We start from the raw sequence: 14,117 nt of genomic DNA, 5'->3' as shown, positions 1-14,117 counted from the left end.
CCACAGGCCCCTCTCCCTCTTCTGACAGCACCCCAGAAATGGGAGGGAGCACCGTCCTGGGAATTAGAACACCTGGGGATCTGTCTGTCCAGCGTGCTCCTCTTTAGCCTCAGATTCCTCATATGTGAAATGGGACAGTACCAGGATGGCCTCACAGGTCTGTTGTAAGGATTCAATAAACCATCTGCGGAGGCTTCCAGCTTCATGCCTGGCTCATGGTCAGTGCTCCGTAGAAAGAGCTGGAGTTGTACGCTCTTTTCCTCCCAAGTCCATGGTCCAGAAACCCCATCCTTTTATTTGAACTTTGAACACTTGTCACCCAGGCCTGTTTGCTGCCTGGGTCTCATGAGCTGTGTCCCTTTCCCTTCCAGGGCCTCATGTTCCCCCCTCATTCCATGGAGAAGTTTCAGCAGACCCTTCCCCCACCCAGGGCAATCATTTAGCTACCAGAGGGTGGTAGGAGATATGAGCATGGAAGTTAGGACCTCAGGCTCCACAAATGGACAAGAAGGTCCCAATTCTAAGTAACTCGGCTTTTGGGGGCTTCAAGTTCCACATCTGAGGACAAGAGAAACAACATTTGCTTCTTAGGGCAGAAGAACTTAGCCCTATGGCTGGCACATACTGAGTGATCAGAAAACGTTAGTCGTTGGCAGTCATTATTTTATGGAGGATGCAGTTGGACCCCATCTGACCTTGGACTTCCCCATCACAGCCTCAGTTGCCAGCTCCAGGGCTAGGATAATAATTTCCAATCTTGCTGGAGTCTCTGCAGGTTGACTCTCTACCTTGAACTTGTGCCTATTCTAGAAATTAGATGACTGAGGCTTCAGAGGAGGAAGTAAATTGTCCGCAGCACTCAGAGCTTGGATTTGAAGCTCCTGGTCTTTAAACTCCACTCCCTCGCCCCGCCTCCCAGCAGCTGTTGAAAGCCTCTGCAGGTGTCAGGAGCAACTTGTGTAAGGGGGGTTTCGTTTCCTCATCTCTGTTCTGCTCACGTGAGTGTACACACACACACACACACACAGGCAGTAGGTAAAGGGAGCTGGAAGGGCAAGTTGTAACCCAGTCTGTGCCACGAACCTGCTGTATGACCTGGGGCAATCTTTCTGCCTGTCTGTGCCTCGGTTGCCCCATCTCCGCACAATGGGTGTGGTGGACCAAATTATCATCGTGTCCCTGGTAGCTTAAAAAAGAGTGACCTTGCCTTGGTGGGCACCAATTCTGTGCCAGGCTTTGGACCAAGCACTGGACTGTGCGAGGTGGGCACTGTCAATACCCCCGACTCACAGAGAGGAAACAGAGGTTCAGGGAGGTGAGTCCTCTAGTCCAGGAGCATACGGTAACAAAGTGGCCAGCCAGGACTTGAATTTGGGTCTGGGTGATTTCCAAGCCAATGGGCCAAACCACGTCACTCTCCTGTCCAGCACTGCCAGTGTATCCCCCAGCACTGAGGCTTAGACTAAACTTCCCTGCGTGCAGGCCTGACTCCCTGCATCCTCTTAGTCCACTGCCCAGACCCCCTGACAGCTGTTGGCAGGTCCCCAGAGGCCCCCCAACCCAGTGGGCTCCATTCCCAGAGCCTGTGGTTTGTTCCCCAGACCTTCCAGGTCCCATGGGCTTGTGGTCTGCCCTCTGCCTTCCCACTGCTGAGGCCAAGGAGGAGGCCCAAGGGGCCAGGACTGGGGGAGGCCCCAGCCTCCGCCCCCAGTGGAGAGGATGGGGAGGGTGGGGCTGTGGGAGTTTCACTAGTTTGAAAATACACAGAGGAAGCGAGTGAGAAGGCACGAGAAAGGGGAAGGGGAGGTGAAGGAGGCATCTCAGCGTTGATGTCCAGAGCTTCCAGTGGCCACTTGCCTTCTAGCCGGGGGCTCTACATGATTTGTCAAGATGACGGAAGGGACCAAGAAGGCCAGCAAAAAGTTCAGTGAGTGTGGGCTACCGTTCGTACTGTCCTTCATCCCTCTGCCTATCTGTCCATCTCAGCCTCTCTCTGCCTCTGCTTCTTTGTCACTCTGTTTCTCTTTCTACCCATCTCTGTCTTTATCTGGAGGTCTCTGTGTCTGTGTTTCCATGTTGCCGTCTCTCCATCACTCTGGCCCAGTGTCTCTCTCTCTCCCCAGATGGTCTGGCTCTCCATCTCTGTTCTTCCCTTGTCTGCCTCTGGCCACCTCAATTTCTCTGCCTCTCCCCACCCCAACTCTTGGTCTCTCCATTTCTCTGTGTGTCCGTCTCTGGCTGCCTTTGACCTCACGGCTGGGCCAGGAAAGACCTCCACACTCTACCCCTTCCCTCTGGGCCTGGTTCACATGAGGTCTCAGGTTGGGAGTTGCTGGGGCGGGGGCGGGGGGAGGGGTGTGTGTGCATGGGATGCTGTCCCAGGTCCCTACCAGCAGTGATGCTAGGACCCAGAGCAACTCAATTAGGGGCCACACCCACCCATTGCTCTGTTTCCCCTGTTTGGTCCCAGCTGACTTCAGCTTCTGATTCCTTTGATCTGTCAGCACAGGAGTGGGGGTGTTCTGGGCAAGGATTATGACTGCATTCCACAGATGGAAAGACTGAAGCCCAGGGACGTGCCTGAGCTCATACAGGGCTACAGAGCAGGGCTCATTCTTGTGTCCTTGGACTCTGCGCCTCAGTTTCCCTCCCTGCCCCACTACTATTTCCTCCTGTCACCCGGTGCCCAGGAGACAAAACAAGTGGTGCTGAGAAAGGAGGCAGGTCGTGGTCCTCTCCGGGGCCTTTGGCACCATTTCTGCCCCATGGCACAGAGCAGAGCCTCAGCATTTTCTGACAGCGTTTGTCAAGAGGCAGAGGCTAAGGCCAAGCTCGGGCGGGCAGGGCTGGGAGGAAAGCCCCAGAGTACTGACCCCAGCAGTCCAGAGCCCTGGGCCCTTGTTCTGGCTCAGCCTTGCTTTGTGACCCTAGGCAAGACCCTTTCCCTCTCTGGGCCTCAGTCTCCTCTCTGGTCAAATGGGAGCGTCCTATCTAAGTTCCAAGGTGGTTTTGAGGACCTGAGAAGGCAGAGGATGCTGAGGAAGTGGAAAATGCCAGGGTTTTTCCTTTTTGCTTATCTGGGAGGCTATAGTGAAGTCAGTGAGATGTGGCTGTGAGGAGGGGCAGTCCCACAGCTGGGGACAGGGAGGAGAAGATTCACACACACCCCTGCGGAAATGAGATGGTATCACCCAGAGCACTGCTGCCTGAGTCCCTGACTGACGACTGACAGACCAACCATGGGCTCAGCTGACAGGAAGGAGAAAACCGCAGAGAGTGGGACCCTCAGGCTCCCGACAACCCCTTTCTCATTTCATCCTCACCTCAGGTTCACAGAGCCTTGTTCAAACACCCCCTCCCACCCCCAACATACATCACACAGGCACACACATATGTGCTTCACCTCCTGGCTGTGTGACCTTCAGCAGGTCATTTCACAGTTCTGAACCTCAATTCCCTCATCTGGAAAATGGGGGATTAAACTTGTGTCCTGGAGTTGTGCTGAGACTTCAGTGAGGTACTGCATGCAGCATGCTTGACAAATGCAGAGGCATTTACTGTGACCATCATCTTGGTTACTTCTTACAGAGGTTATTCTTGTGCCAGTCACCATGTTAAGCATGTTATTTACATACTGAGTTCATGCTTTTCTTCAATTCTTCCATTCCCCATAGGAGATGGGTACTATAATCTCTGTTTTACTGATGTGGAGAATGGGGCTCAGAGAGGTCAAGTGATTTGCACAAGGTCACACAGCTAGGATGTGGAATTCAAGCCCAGGGCTATGTGATTCCAGGGCTGCCATATTATACCATAACCCTTAGAGAGCATGTCAGCGAAGCTCCCAACCCTCTTTGGGCCCTCAGTGAGCACAAATGTTTCATTATTATTACTGCTAGCAGTGTCATTGTTTCATTATTATTACTGCTAGCAGTGTCATTAACTCTTTTCCCTCCCCTTCCCCCTGCCAGAGTTCTTCAAGTTCAAGGGCTTTGGGAGTCTCTCCAACCTTCCTAGGTCCTTCACTCTGAGGCGATCCCCGGCCCCCATCAGTATCCAGCCTCATCTGAAGCCTGACACCTTTGACGCCACACAGGATGACATGGTGACAGTCCCCAAGAGCCCCCCAGCCTATGCCCGCTCCAGTGACATGTACAGCCACATGGGCACCATGCCTCGCCCCAGCATCAAGAAAACTCGGGACAAACAGGCCACCCAGGAGGCCAAGGAGGTTGGCCCTGAGGCCCACCTGGTGCCCCAAAGTCTGCCTGACCCCCCAGGCTTGGAAGCAGCCAAGAAGGTGGTGGTGGGGACTGATGCCCCAGTGGAGGACATCCCAGCAGTAAGACCCAACTCTTCAGAAGTGGAGGTGGGCCCCGAGAGAAAACCTGAGGACCCCAGGGCAGACATAGAAGGGCAGAAAGCCTTCAGTAATGAGCCCTCAGAAAGGTAGGTGCCCACCAGGGGAGGGGGAGGGCGGGGCCTGCGGGGATGGTGTCTCCAACCTCCTGCTAGCTGAGCCTGAAGAGGACGCATAACACACACATGGGTAGAAACAGAACAAAACACACAAACACAACTACACATTAACCAAATACTTACTATAGACCAGGCACTGTGCTTAGACCTTCACTTGTACTTAATTCTCAAAAAAAAAAAAAAAACTGAGAAGATAATATTATTTCCACATGACAGATGAGGAAACAGGTTCAGAGAGGGAATGTCATCAGCCCCAGGCAGGTCGCACATTTGGCCAATGATAAAGTTGGGGCCTGAGCTAACTTACTCCACAGCCCTCGGCAGCCTCGAGCGTGGGCCCTCAGCTGCTGGTTGGGTCCAAGCCCAGTCACTGGATCCGTGCCCTGGGCCTCCTCACCTGAATCACCGTCTTTAATTCTGCTGGACAACACTACTCCACTTAGTCTAGAAAATTATCTGTCACCTAACTTAGTTATAGGGGGAGTTGAGTTGATGCAAAAATATAAATAGTGATGATATGACCATAGCTCTCATTTAGTAAGTACCCATTTTACTGGGTGTCAAAACAAATATGATTCACTGAGAACTCTGTAAAAGATTATACTATTATCCCCATCTGGAAGATGGGGAAACAGACTCAGCCAAGGTTGCAGAGCTGGGACTTGAGCAGGAATATGCCTGCCTCCAGTGGCTGCACATTCATATGCCTGCCTCCAGTGGCTGCACATTCATCCACCACATTGTACCTACAATCTTCTAAGCCCTGCATCCATGCACTTCATGCCCTTGGGAGACCCTTCAGTCCCTGGCTTTTCAACCCTCAGAGCCTTTGTCTAAACCACATCTGTCAGATATACCTATTGAAATAAAGAGAAGGAAAATAAATCTGAGTAAAAGTAACTCTAGAGTTGGTTCTGGAACCTCTCTTGCATGGCTTCGCCCTGAAACACCAAATACAGTTTCTGTGTGCTGGGGTAATTGGTCTAGACCCCGCTTCGGTGGGGAGCAGGACCCTGTAAAGCTGCAGAGTGCATCCAGACCAGATTCCTGCCTCTTACGGACTGCATGACCTTGGGCAAGTCTGTTCCCTTCTCCCAGCTTCAGTTTTCTCATCTGATAAATGGGCATAACGATAGCACCTACCTTGTAGGGTTGTGGTGAGAACTCAACAATAACATATTTGTAAAATCTCAGCACAGTGCCTGGCACACCACAAACACTAAGTAAATGGGAATGTTTACATTTATGATTGATTAAACTATTGCTTTTCCACTATCTCTGGCTGCTCCAGACTGCCTTCTTTAGCCATTCCCCTCTTAATTTCGGCTTCATTCAGGCGTGGAGCAAGGACTGTATGTAGGGGAGAGGGCCTCATAGGTTCTGGAGCGTCCTGAGGTAATCGAAAGTTTGAGAACTGCACTGGGAGTTTACGGAAGCAGGGAGCAGCGGGGTGGTGGGCGTGTCTAGGGGCGTGGCCTTTCCAGACAGCTCTGGAACGGGTGGGGAAGTTGGTATTGGTGAGGGGCGGGGCGAGGGGGAAGGGTGTGCTCCGGGGTGTGGCCTTCACGTCCCCGACACTGATAGACGGGGAGAGGGCGGAGCGAGACAGGAGGCGGAGGGCGTGTCCGAAGCGGGGCTTGTCCTTCCCAGAGGGAGGAGTACGCGGTGGAGCGCTGCCGGGGGAGGGCGGAGGGCGTGCCCGGGGCGTGGCCTACAGGCCAGGCTCCTCCTCCGGAATCTGCTCGGAGCTCTGTTGCTCCGTTGCCTGAGAAAACCCGGAGCAGTCGAGCTGAGGAGGTCCCCAGGCTGCAGGCGGCGACGACAGGGAACCATGACTGCAGTGGGCCGAAGATGCCCCGCACTGGGACCCAGAGGGTGAGTGTCCGAGCTGGGACCGAGGAGGGCCGGGAAGAGAGTGGCCTGAGAGGGAAATCCATGCCCCTGGGGCAGCTGACAAACCTAAATGAGAGTTTAGCATCAGGGACTTTTAAACTTTCTTGTGGTGTAACTCTGTCTCTGCCTTGTCCTGGCACAGGTTGGGCATCTTCCCATCACAGCAGTCCCAGAAGAGAGACACTTATCATCTCCATTTTACAGATGAAGAAAGAGAGGTTACTTGTCTAGTTTGACACAGCTAGTGAAAGTCAGAACCAGGGTTTAAAGTAAACCTTCTTGGCCAGGCCTTCAACGACTAGGCAACCCTTCTCCTCCAGCAGGTCTTGAAAAACGTTGAGAATGCCAAATCTGGGACCTAGCCTTCTTCTCAAGTGGGCAGAGATGGTCCTGGCAGTGCCTCTGGCATTAGGCCTGGCCTAGAACTGATGGGGGAAATAGAGAACCTCTCCCTCCCCACTCCTAATCATCTGGAGTGTCCAGGAGCCCAGAGGGGGGTGGGGTTAGAAGATCAGATTGAACCCCTTTCTGGTGGCCTAGGACCCAGTGTCCCACCTGACCTCTGGGCCAAGTAGGAGGCCAGGAATTGTTGAACATTTCTTCCAGGAGCCCGTGAAGCCCAGCTCTGTACTGAAGTCAGGGGAGCTGCTTTGCCTATGTGACCTCAGGCTTGCCCTGCCCTAATCTGGGCCTCAATCTCCCTGGCAGCCAAGATGGGCCTGGGATGGTCTCTGAAGATCCATCCATCTTGGGGAAGAGGGCATCTGAGAATTGCCACTAAGGTTGGGGACCTCATTCCCGAGTGTCCCAAGGGGGTCATCCCAGTGGCTGTTCAGGGAGCAGTCTAAGCGGGGGAGATGTGAACCTCCCCTACCCTCTGGGAAGCAGGGTGCACCTGGAGCAGAAGGAAGGAAGGGGAAGAGGTGAGGCTGCAGGAGTTTCCTGGTGCCCTGTTCCTTGCTGAGATCATGGGGAATGAGGAGGAAGGAGGGAGGAGGGGCCAATAGTACAGGGAATAAAGGCCTTTCGCTCCCAAAAAGGAGAGCACCAGCCTAGCCTCCTCCCACCCCCTAGCACCCTCAGCCTTCTGCAGGGAAATAGTGGGTCCAGAGAGCCCTGATACTCTACCCTTCAGTGCCTGTTACACAGGAGGAAGCAGAGGCTCAGAGAGGGAAGAGAGGTCCCCCAACACCCCCCCACACACACAGAGGAATTGTCAGGCCAGAGTCCCATCAGAGGACAACTGGCCAGGCCCCACGTGGAACACCCCATAGGTGCCATGTACCATACAAGCCCTATGAGGGGAGAGCCTCTATTTGCTGCATTTCACCAGTGAGGAGACTGAGGTTCAGAGAGGGGAAGGGACTTTCCTGAGGTCACAGAGAGATTAAGTGTCAGAGCCTAGATTTGGTTCCAACCTGATCAACTCCCAAGCCCAAGCTCTTAACCACTAGGCCACATTTCACCTCCAGCAAGTAAAAATCTCAGTGCTGTTTCTACCATTATTTCAAATGACTTCCCATACTTCCCTGGAAAGGCAGTAATAGGAGCCCATTTTACAGATGAAGACATTGAGGTTTTGTAAGATTAATACCCTGCTCAAGATGACACAGTTGAGTTGGAATTTCACTCATTTAAGTATTTACTGAGATGCAACTATGCTCTAGTCACTCTTCTAGGTTCTGGGGAGACAAACCCTTGCTCTCCTAGAGCCCCCATTCCAGTGTGGGGAGATAGATGATAAACAAGAAAAATGAATTATATGAACAGCCAGAAAAAAGCTCTACAGAGAAAGATTTAAATCAAATTAGGGAACTGGTCTTGGGGGGTAGTGGCTAGTGGAGATAATCTAGGAAGGTTAGGTAGGAAAAAAGTCTCAGTGAGAAACTGATGTTTGAGCAAAGGAGATGAGGGAACAGACCTTTTCTTTTTAATTGAAATATAGTTGAGGTACGATATCATGTTAGCTTTGGGTGTACTGGAAACAAACCCTCTTGATATCTGAGGAAGGGTGTGTGCCAGGATAGGGAACAGCAGGTACAAAGGCCCTGAGGTAGGAGCGTTCTTGGCATGTTTGAGGAGCAGCAGAGACTTGAGTGTCTGGAATAGAGCAAGATGGGGGCTGGGGAGAGGAGTGGTGGAAATGAGGCCAGAGAGGAAATGGATTCAGATAAGTAAGGCTTGGAAGGCCCAGCAAGGACCTGGCTTTGATTCTGAGTGAGACGGCAGCCGTTTCTGGCCTTGAGTAGAGAAGGGCCCCAGTCTGTCTTATGTTTTACGAGAACTTCTCCTTTGAGGAGGATTTGACTGCAGTTCTACTGATTCTAAAGTGTCTCACCCGAGCATCCTTCCCTCCCTCCCAGGGACCCAGGCCCCTCCACTGCCACTCCCAGGGCTGTTCAGAAGGAAACTGGGTCTTGGAGAAGGTGGCACCCCATAGGAGAACTGGGAGCACCCCGTGTTGCCCATGCGCCAGCCCTGGTGCCAGGCACTGAGAACAGGCCAAGACACTCGCCCCCGCCCCATTTCCTTTTGGAATGTTGATTCTGGTCCAAGAATTCCCAACACTCCCTAGAGTCTCACGACCCTCTCGGCCCTGCAAAGTGACGTCAGCTGCTGGGCATCTGGTACTGATTACCCACTGGGGGAGGGGGCTGTGGTGGGCCCAGCCTGTTCAGCCTCCTCAGGCTCTGGGCGGCTGGTCCTTGTCTTCCGAAGGGGCCCAGCTGCTCCTGGCTCTCATTTCCTGTGGAGACTTTCTCACAGCCCTCGAGACCCCCAGACGCCTCAGGCTGTGGGAACTGCGCTGGCTCGGGAAAGATGGACGGTTCCCCCCAACCCCAGCTGGAGCCACATCCCCTCATACCCTCAGGGGACCCCATTCACAGAATACTGGATGTATATGGGGTGAAAGCCGGGGAGGATAGGGGTGGGATACATCCGCAGCTCAGAGGCCTGCTGACTGTCTTTACAATATTGAACGTCTCCTTTCCCCTCTCTGACCCTCAGTTTCCCCATCTGTAAATGGGGGACAATACCAGCACCTGCTTCCCAAGGTCACTGTGAGGACTAGACGAGGTAGAGCATTTATCCTGCACTTGACCCCAGGAAGTACCAGTACGCAGGAGCTGGGTATGCTATCTCCACACCCATTTAAAGAGAAGGAAACTGAGGCCCAATGAGGGGGACTTGCCCAGGGTCACACAGCCTCCTCCATCCCAGCTGAGGGCCCTCTCCAGAGCCCCAGAGGGTCTCCCCACTGTCCATTCCTGCTCCATTTCCTCTTCCTGATGTTGATTCTGGGCTCCTGGTCTGGCTGAGATATTATTTTTCTTTGCCCTCCCCTCCCCAGCATCTCCCCATCTCCATGCAGTAGCAGTCCCCATTTTCTGGGGGAGCCCGCCTCATGCAAGGAGCAAACCAGAGCCAACTCAGGTCTCCTCTGAGCAGCTGTGTGTCCTGGGTCAAGTCACAATATGCAATTTTCTCGCCTATAAAGAGGGGCTTCCATATAGGCATTCAGTCAGCACACACACCTTCCCATTTTGCTCCTTTCCAGCAGGTGCTGGGTCTCAGCTAGCAGCTCTCGGGACTCAGACTCTTAGCTCTGCCCTGGGAAGGATGGCCCCTGATCTGCCCTCTTCTCACGGGGCTGGCACCCATTCTGAGCTCTGCTGGGGAGCTCACCCCTGTCAAGAAGACTGAGGGCACAGAATGGTGGAGAGGAGCAGGATGTCTCCAGGACAGTGGTGGCCCATCTTACAGGAGACGGGGCAGGGCAGAGGCAAAAGCCAAGGGCCTTCCTGGCAGGGAATCCCAAAGGCCCCATTGTGGGGTGTCACTGGAGTGACTCCAGAGAGATGGGGCTTTCCACCCCAGCTCTCTCTGCTCAGGGCCTTTAAGGACTAAGGAGCACAGGGCAGGGTTGCTTCTCTGTCCAAGGTTAGTGAAGGTCGAAGTGAAGGAGGGAGAAATCTTCAGCCACCCCTCCTCTGGAGGGCAGGATGCGAGATCTCCAGGGGTGGGGACTGGGGCAGTGAGGGGAGCTACGGGGGCTAAGGAAACTTCCTTCTCATAGGACCCTTGTGGCCCCTCTGGGAAGAGAGTTAAAATATGCCCATTTCACAGATGAGAAAGTTGAAGCTCAGAGAAGGGAGGGCAGGGGGAAAGCTGAGAAGCAGAAGGCAGAGGCTGGGGAAATCTCCACTCAAGGCCATATGACCAGACCCAGAGGCCCCAGGGGAGTAACTGGGGGACAAAGGGCAGGCAGGCAGCGGGGCTCTGCAGGGCAAGACTGCCTGTGGTGAGGGAGGGCCAGGGTAAAACAGGACAGCAGCCTCTCCTCCAGGGTCCTCGCCCTCTCTTCTGGGCCAGGATGGAGGCCCAGAAGGTAAAACTCAGACTGAAACCTGCATTGGGGAAATAAAAGATAAAGGGGTCTAATTACTGCTCATTAATTCAGTTAATTAAGCTAATGTATGCAATAAGTGGTATCAGTTATAAGGACATATCAGCTAATACAGGCAATTAAAGGGGTTGGTTATTTAAATAATTAATGCAACTGATTAATGGAACTGATTTCGCTCAATTGTCACTATTATTTATTAATTGATTTCACCACTAATAGTAGAGGGGAAGTGCCTTTTAAATCCATAAAATAAGAAATTAATTAATTGATTAATGGAGCTGAGTTTTTTAAATGGAAGCTTTGACTCCTGGATTTGATCATTACAAAGGGAGGGAGAATTTTTGAGAAATTTCCAAGCAAAGTGAGATCTGCAGGCTCTGTAAGAATTACTCTGGCTCTCAGAGGAAGAGGAGGTACTAGACAGAGGGAACATCATGTGCAAGGGTCCTGAGGCTGGAGGTAGTAGAACTATTTGGAGGAAGTGTGAGGCCAGAGTGCAAAGAAGACCTAAGGGAGAGAGGAGGGGTGGCCAGCAGTGGCCCAGGCACAGAGGGCTGACCCAGAGAACTAGCCCTCAGAGTTGCAGGGGCTGCCATGACATTCATTCATTCAAAACAGTCTTTATGGGGTGCCTGGCTCTGTCTTAGGCAAATCCCAACCTCTGCCCTTGTGGAGCTGTTGTTCTGGAGAGGAGATAGTCAGTGCATGGCAAGTCAGACGAAGTACTATGGAGAACTAAGGAGGGCAGGGAGGTGGGCAGCATTGAGAAGGCCGCACTTTCAGATGGGTGGCCAGGGAGGGCCTCACTGAGAAGGGATCATTTTAGTAAAGACCTGAAGGAGGGAGGGGTGGGGGCTCAGTGGCTATCTGGAGGGAAAATATTCCAGCAGGAGGAATAGGAAATGCAAAGGCCAGCAAGGTGGGGACAAAAGCCAGCAAGAAGCCCAGCTTGGCTGGAGCTACATGAGGGGAGTGTGGTTGGATGTGGAGTGAGAGAGGTGGTGAGGTGTCAGTGTGTGCAATCTGTTATCAGGACTTCTGCTCTTAATCTGAGTGAAACTAGGGGTCGCTCCAGTGGGTTGGAGCAGAGGAAAGTTGTGATCTGACTTTCATTTTAACAGGACTGCTTAGCTGCTGGGGTGAGAACAACTCATAAAAGTGCAGGTGACAGCAGGGAGGCAGGAATGAGGTGGTGGCTAGTCCACAAGACTATGGTGGTGGTGGCCTGGGCAAGAGGTGACAGTGGGTTGTGAGCAGACACGGCTATGTTATGTCTTAGAAATCGTGGAGTGTTGTAGAGGGGCAGGGAGAGGCGATGGGGGCTGACTATGGCTCCAGACCTTCAGCTTCCTGGGCTGGGGCCTCTGTCTGAGCACCCGCCTTGGCTCTGGCCATCTCAGCCCCCCTGATCCCTGGTGCAGGCATCTCCTTCCCAAGGCCCTCTCCCACCCAGAACCTGAGGGGAAGTGGACAGGAAGCAGGAGGAAGTGCTGGGGCGATCCCAGTGTCCTGGCCAATCTGTTCCCAGGGAGGATTTCCGGGCTTGAATAGCCGGAAACGCTGGGATGGGACACCTCACCCAGGAAGAGCAGCAGAGGTGAGCGGAGAGGAAGGGTCCCTACTCCACCTTACTCCCACTGCTGCTGTTCAGAAAGAACCCAGACGCTTTGGGAGCCTGCTGTGGCTGGGCTGCAGCTTGAGAGACTGTGGTTAGAGGTCAGGAAGGACTTTGCAGGAGGGCAGGCTAGCAGCGGGGACTCTAGAATGTCAGAACAGGGAGGACTGTCAGACAGCTTCTCAGCAAGGAACCCCTGGCCTCAGGAAGGGGGGACCCCTGTGTAGAATTCTGCTCTGGAAACACACATCTCACCCACAGTTTTTGTTTCATTTTGTTTTTAGCTCAGCTTTTTTTTTGTTGTTATTTTAAAGTAATTTTTTAAAGATTTATCACATTTAAATTTAAATATTGGGCATCTGTATCTGAGGAAGCAGTTCCCTGATGTGAGACCTGCCTCCCTATTTTGCAGATGGGAATACTGAGGCTCGTACCAACCGGAGAACCAGGGCCCAGCCTCAGATAATTAATGTCGATAGTGATTAATACTGGTTGAGTGTTTACTATTCATACATTTCTTAAACAATAAATAGTTCTTGAGCTCCTACAATGTGCCAGGGGCTCAACAGTGAACAAGACAAAGTCAGTGCCCTCGTGGAGGAGTTAAGTGATTAACAATCAACAAATAAATGTAAAGTGATCATTTCAGGCAGAGATTGAGGAAAATAAAGCAGAGTTGAGGACAGGGAGTGAAGGATAAGGGACTGTTCTACATAGGGTAGTCAAGGAAGGCTTCTCTGAGTTGGGGACACTAAGCAGAGCCCTAAATAAAGCAGGGGGAGAGGCAAGCTGTGGGACAATCTGGAGGAAGAGCATTCCAGGCAAAGGAACAGCAAGTGCAAAGGCCATGTGGCAAGAATGAGCTTGGCAAGGAGGCCAATATGGACAGAATGAGGGAGGGAGGCATGTTTTGGCGGTGGGAGTTGACAAGGTGGGCAGTCAGGTACCACCAGGCCAGACAGAGCCTTGTAGGTTGGGGAAAGCATAAGCCAGTTTACACTTTTTTTTTCTGGCATAAAAATGGCACCCTCTTTACTCTCACAAGGGAAGAAAAATCCTGGCTTGGATGATAAGTTGCATGGCCAGCCATTTTTAGGCCATGGAGCAGGGTTTGGATATAGTTCTTTGAGAGGTGGGAGTAAATGTGTGCCACCCTCCTGGCAGTGGAGAGTAGGCTGACAGAGAGTGTGGAGAGCAGGCATGGTGAGAAGGCTGCTGTGTGCTCCATGGAGGACACAGAGAGTGTCCCATATGGGGCAGGGTTGACACTCGGAGAGAAGTGGTCAGGATCTATTTTGAAAGTAGAGCCGCAGGATTTCCTGATGGATTGGGTGTGGAGTATGAGTGAGAGAGGAGGCAGAGAGGACCGCAGGGTTTTTGGCCAAACAAAGCAACAAGAAGGACGAAGCTGACATCAACTGAGATGGGAAGCGGATGTGGGGAGCAAGGGCATGGTGCGGGGTAGAGGGAATCAGCAATCCTGCTTTGAACGTGGCAAGTCAGATGACTTCAGACACCCAAGAGGAGATGCTAAGGAGGCAGCTGGGTTTACGAGTCTGGTGTGGAAGGGGCAGGTCCAAGCTGCATCAGAGAAGGAATGGCATTTAAGGCCAAGGACTGGGGGATGTGGCTCATGGAGGCTCTCACTAGAAAGGAGGATATTTGTTTGGCACCTGGGAAAAACAACCACCCTCACCTCTGGCCTTTCCAGGCCCCATCTTA

At 52.6% G+C, this 14,117-nt stretch overlaps 1 protein-coding gene across 5 annotated transcripts in view; it reads left to right on the top strand.

Annotated features, from left to right (window-relative positions):
- The first annotated feature begins 1,769 nt into the window (after positions 1–1,769).
- SH2D3C (SH2 domain containing 3C) overlaps positions 1,770–14,117 on the top strand; it is a 29,493-nt gene continuing 17,145 nt past the window's right edge. For 2 of the 5 annotated variants that reach the window (XM_006181866.2, XM_032478494.1), the window contains exons 1-2: positions 1,770–1,927; positions 3,972–4,449. In XM_006181866.2, the coding sequence (XP_006181928.2) occupies positions 1,891–1,927; positions 3,972–4,449 (515 nt within the window). In that variant the 5' untranslated portion in view covers positions 1,770–1,890. Of the gene's footprint in view, positions 1,928–3,971; positions 4,450–6,208; positions 6,355–14,117 lie in introns of those variants that run through there. The other 3 variants (XM_032478493.1, XM_032478495.1, XM_032478496.1) reach the window with 3 other exon arrangements.

This window comes from Camelus ferus, chromosome 4 (genome assembly GCF_009834535.1).
Source record: "Camelus ferus isolate YT-003-E chromosome 4, BCGSAC_Cfer_1.0, whole genome shotgun sequence".
Lineage (NCBI taxonomy): Eukaryota > Metazoa > Chordata > Mammalia > Artiodactyla > Camelidae > Camelus > Camelus ferus.
This window is presented reverse-complemented; position numbering and strand designations above follow the sequence as displayed.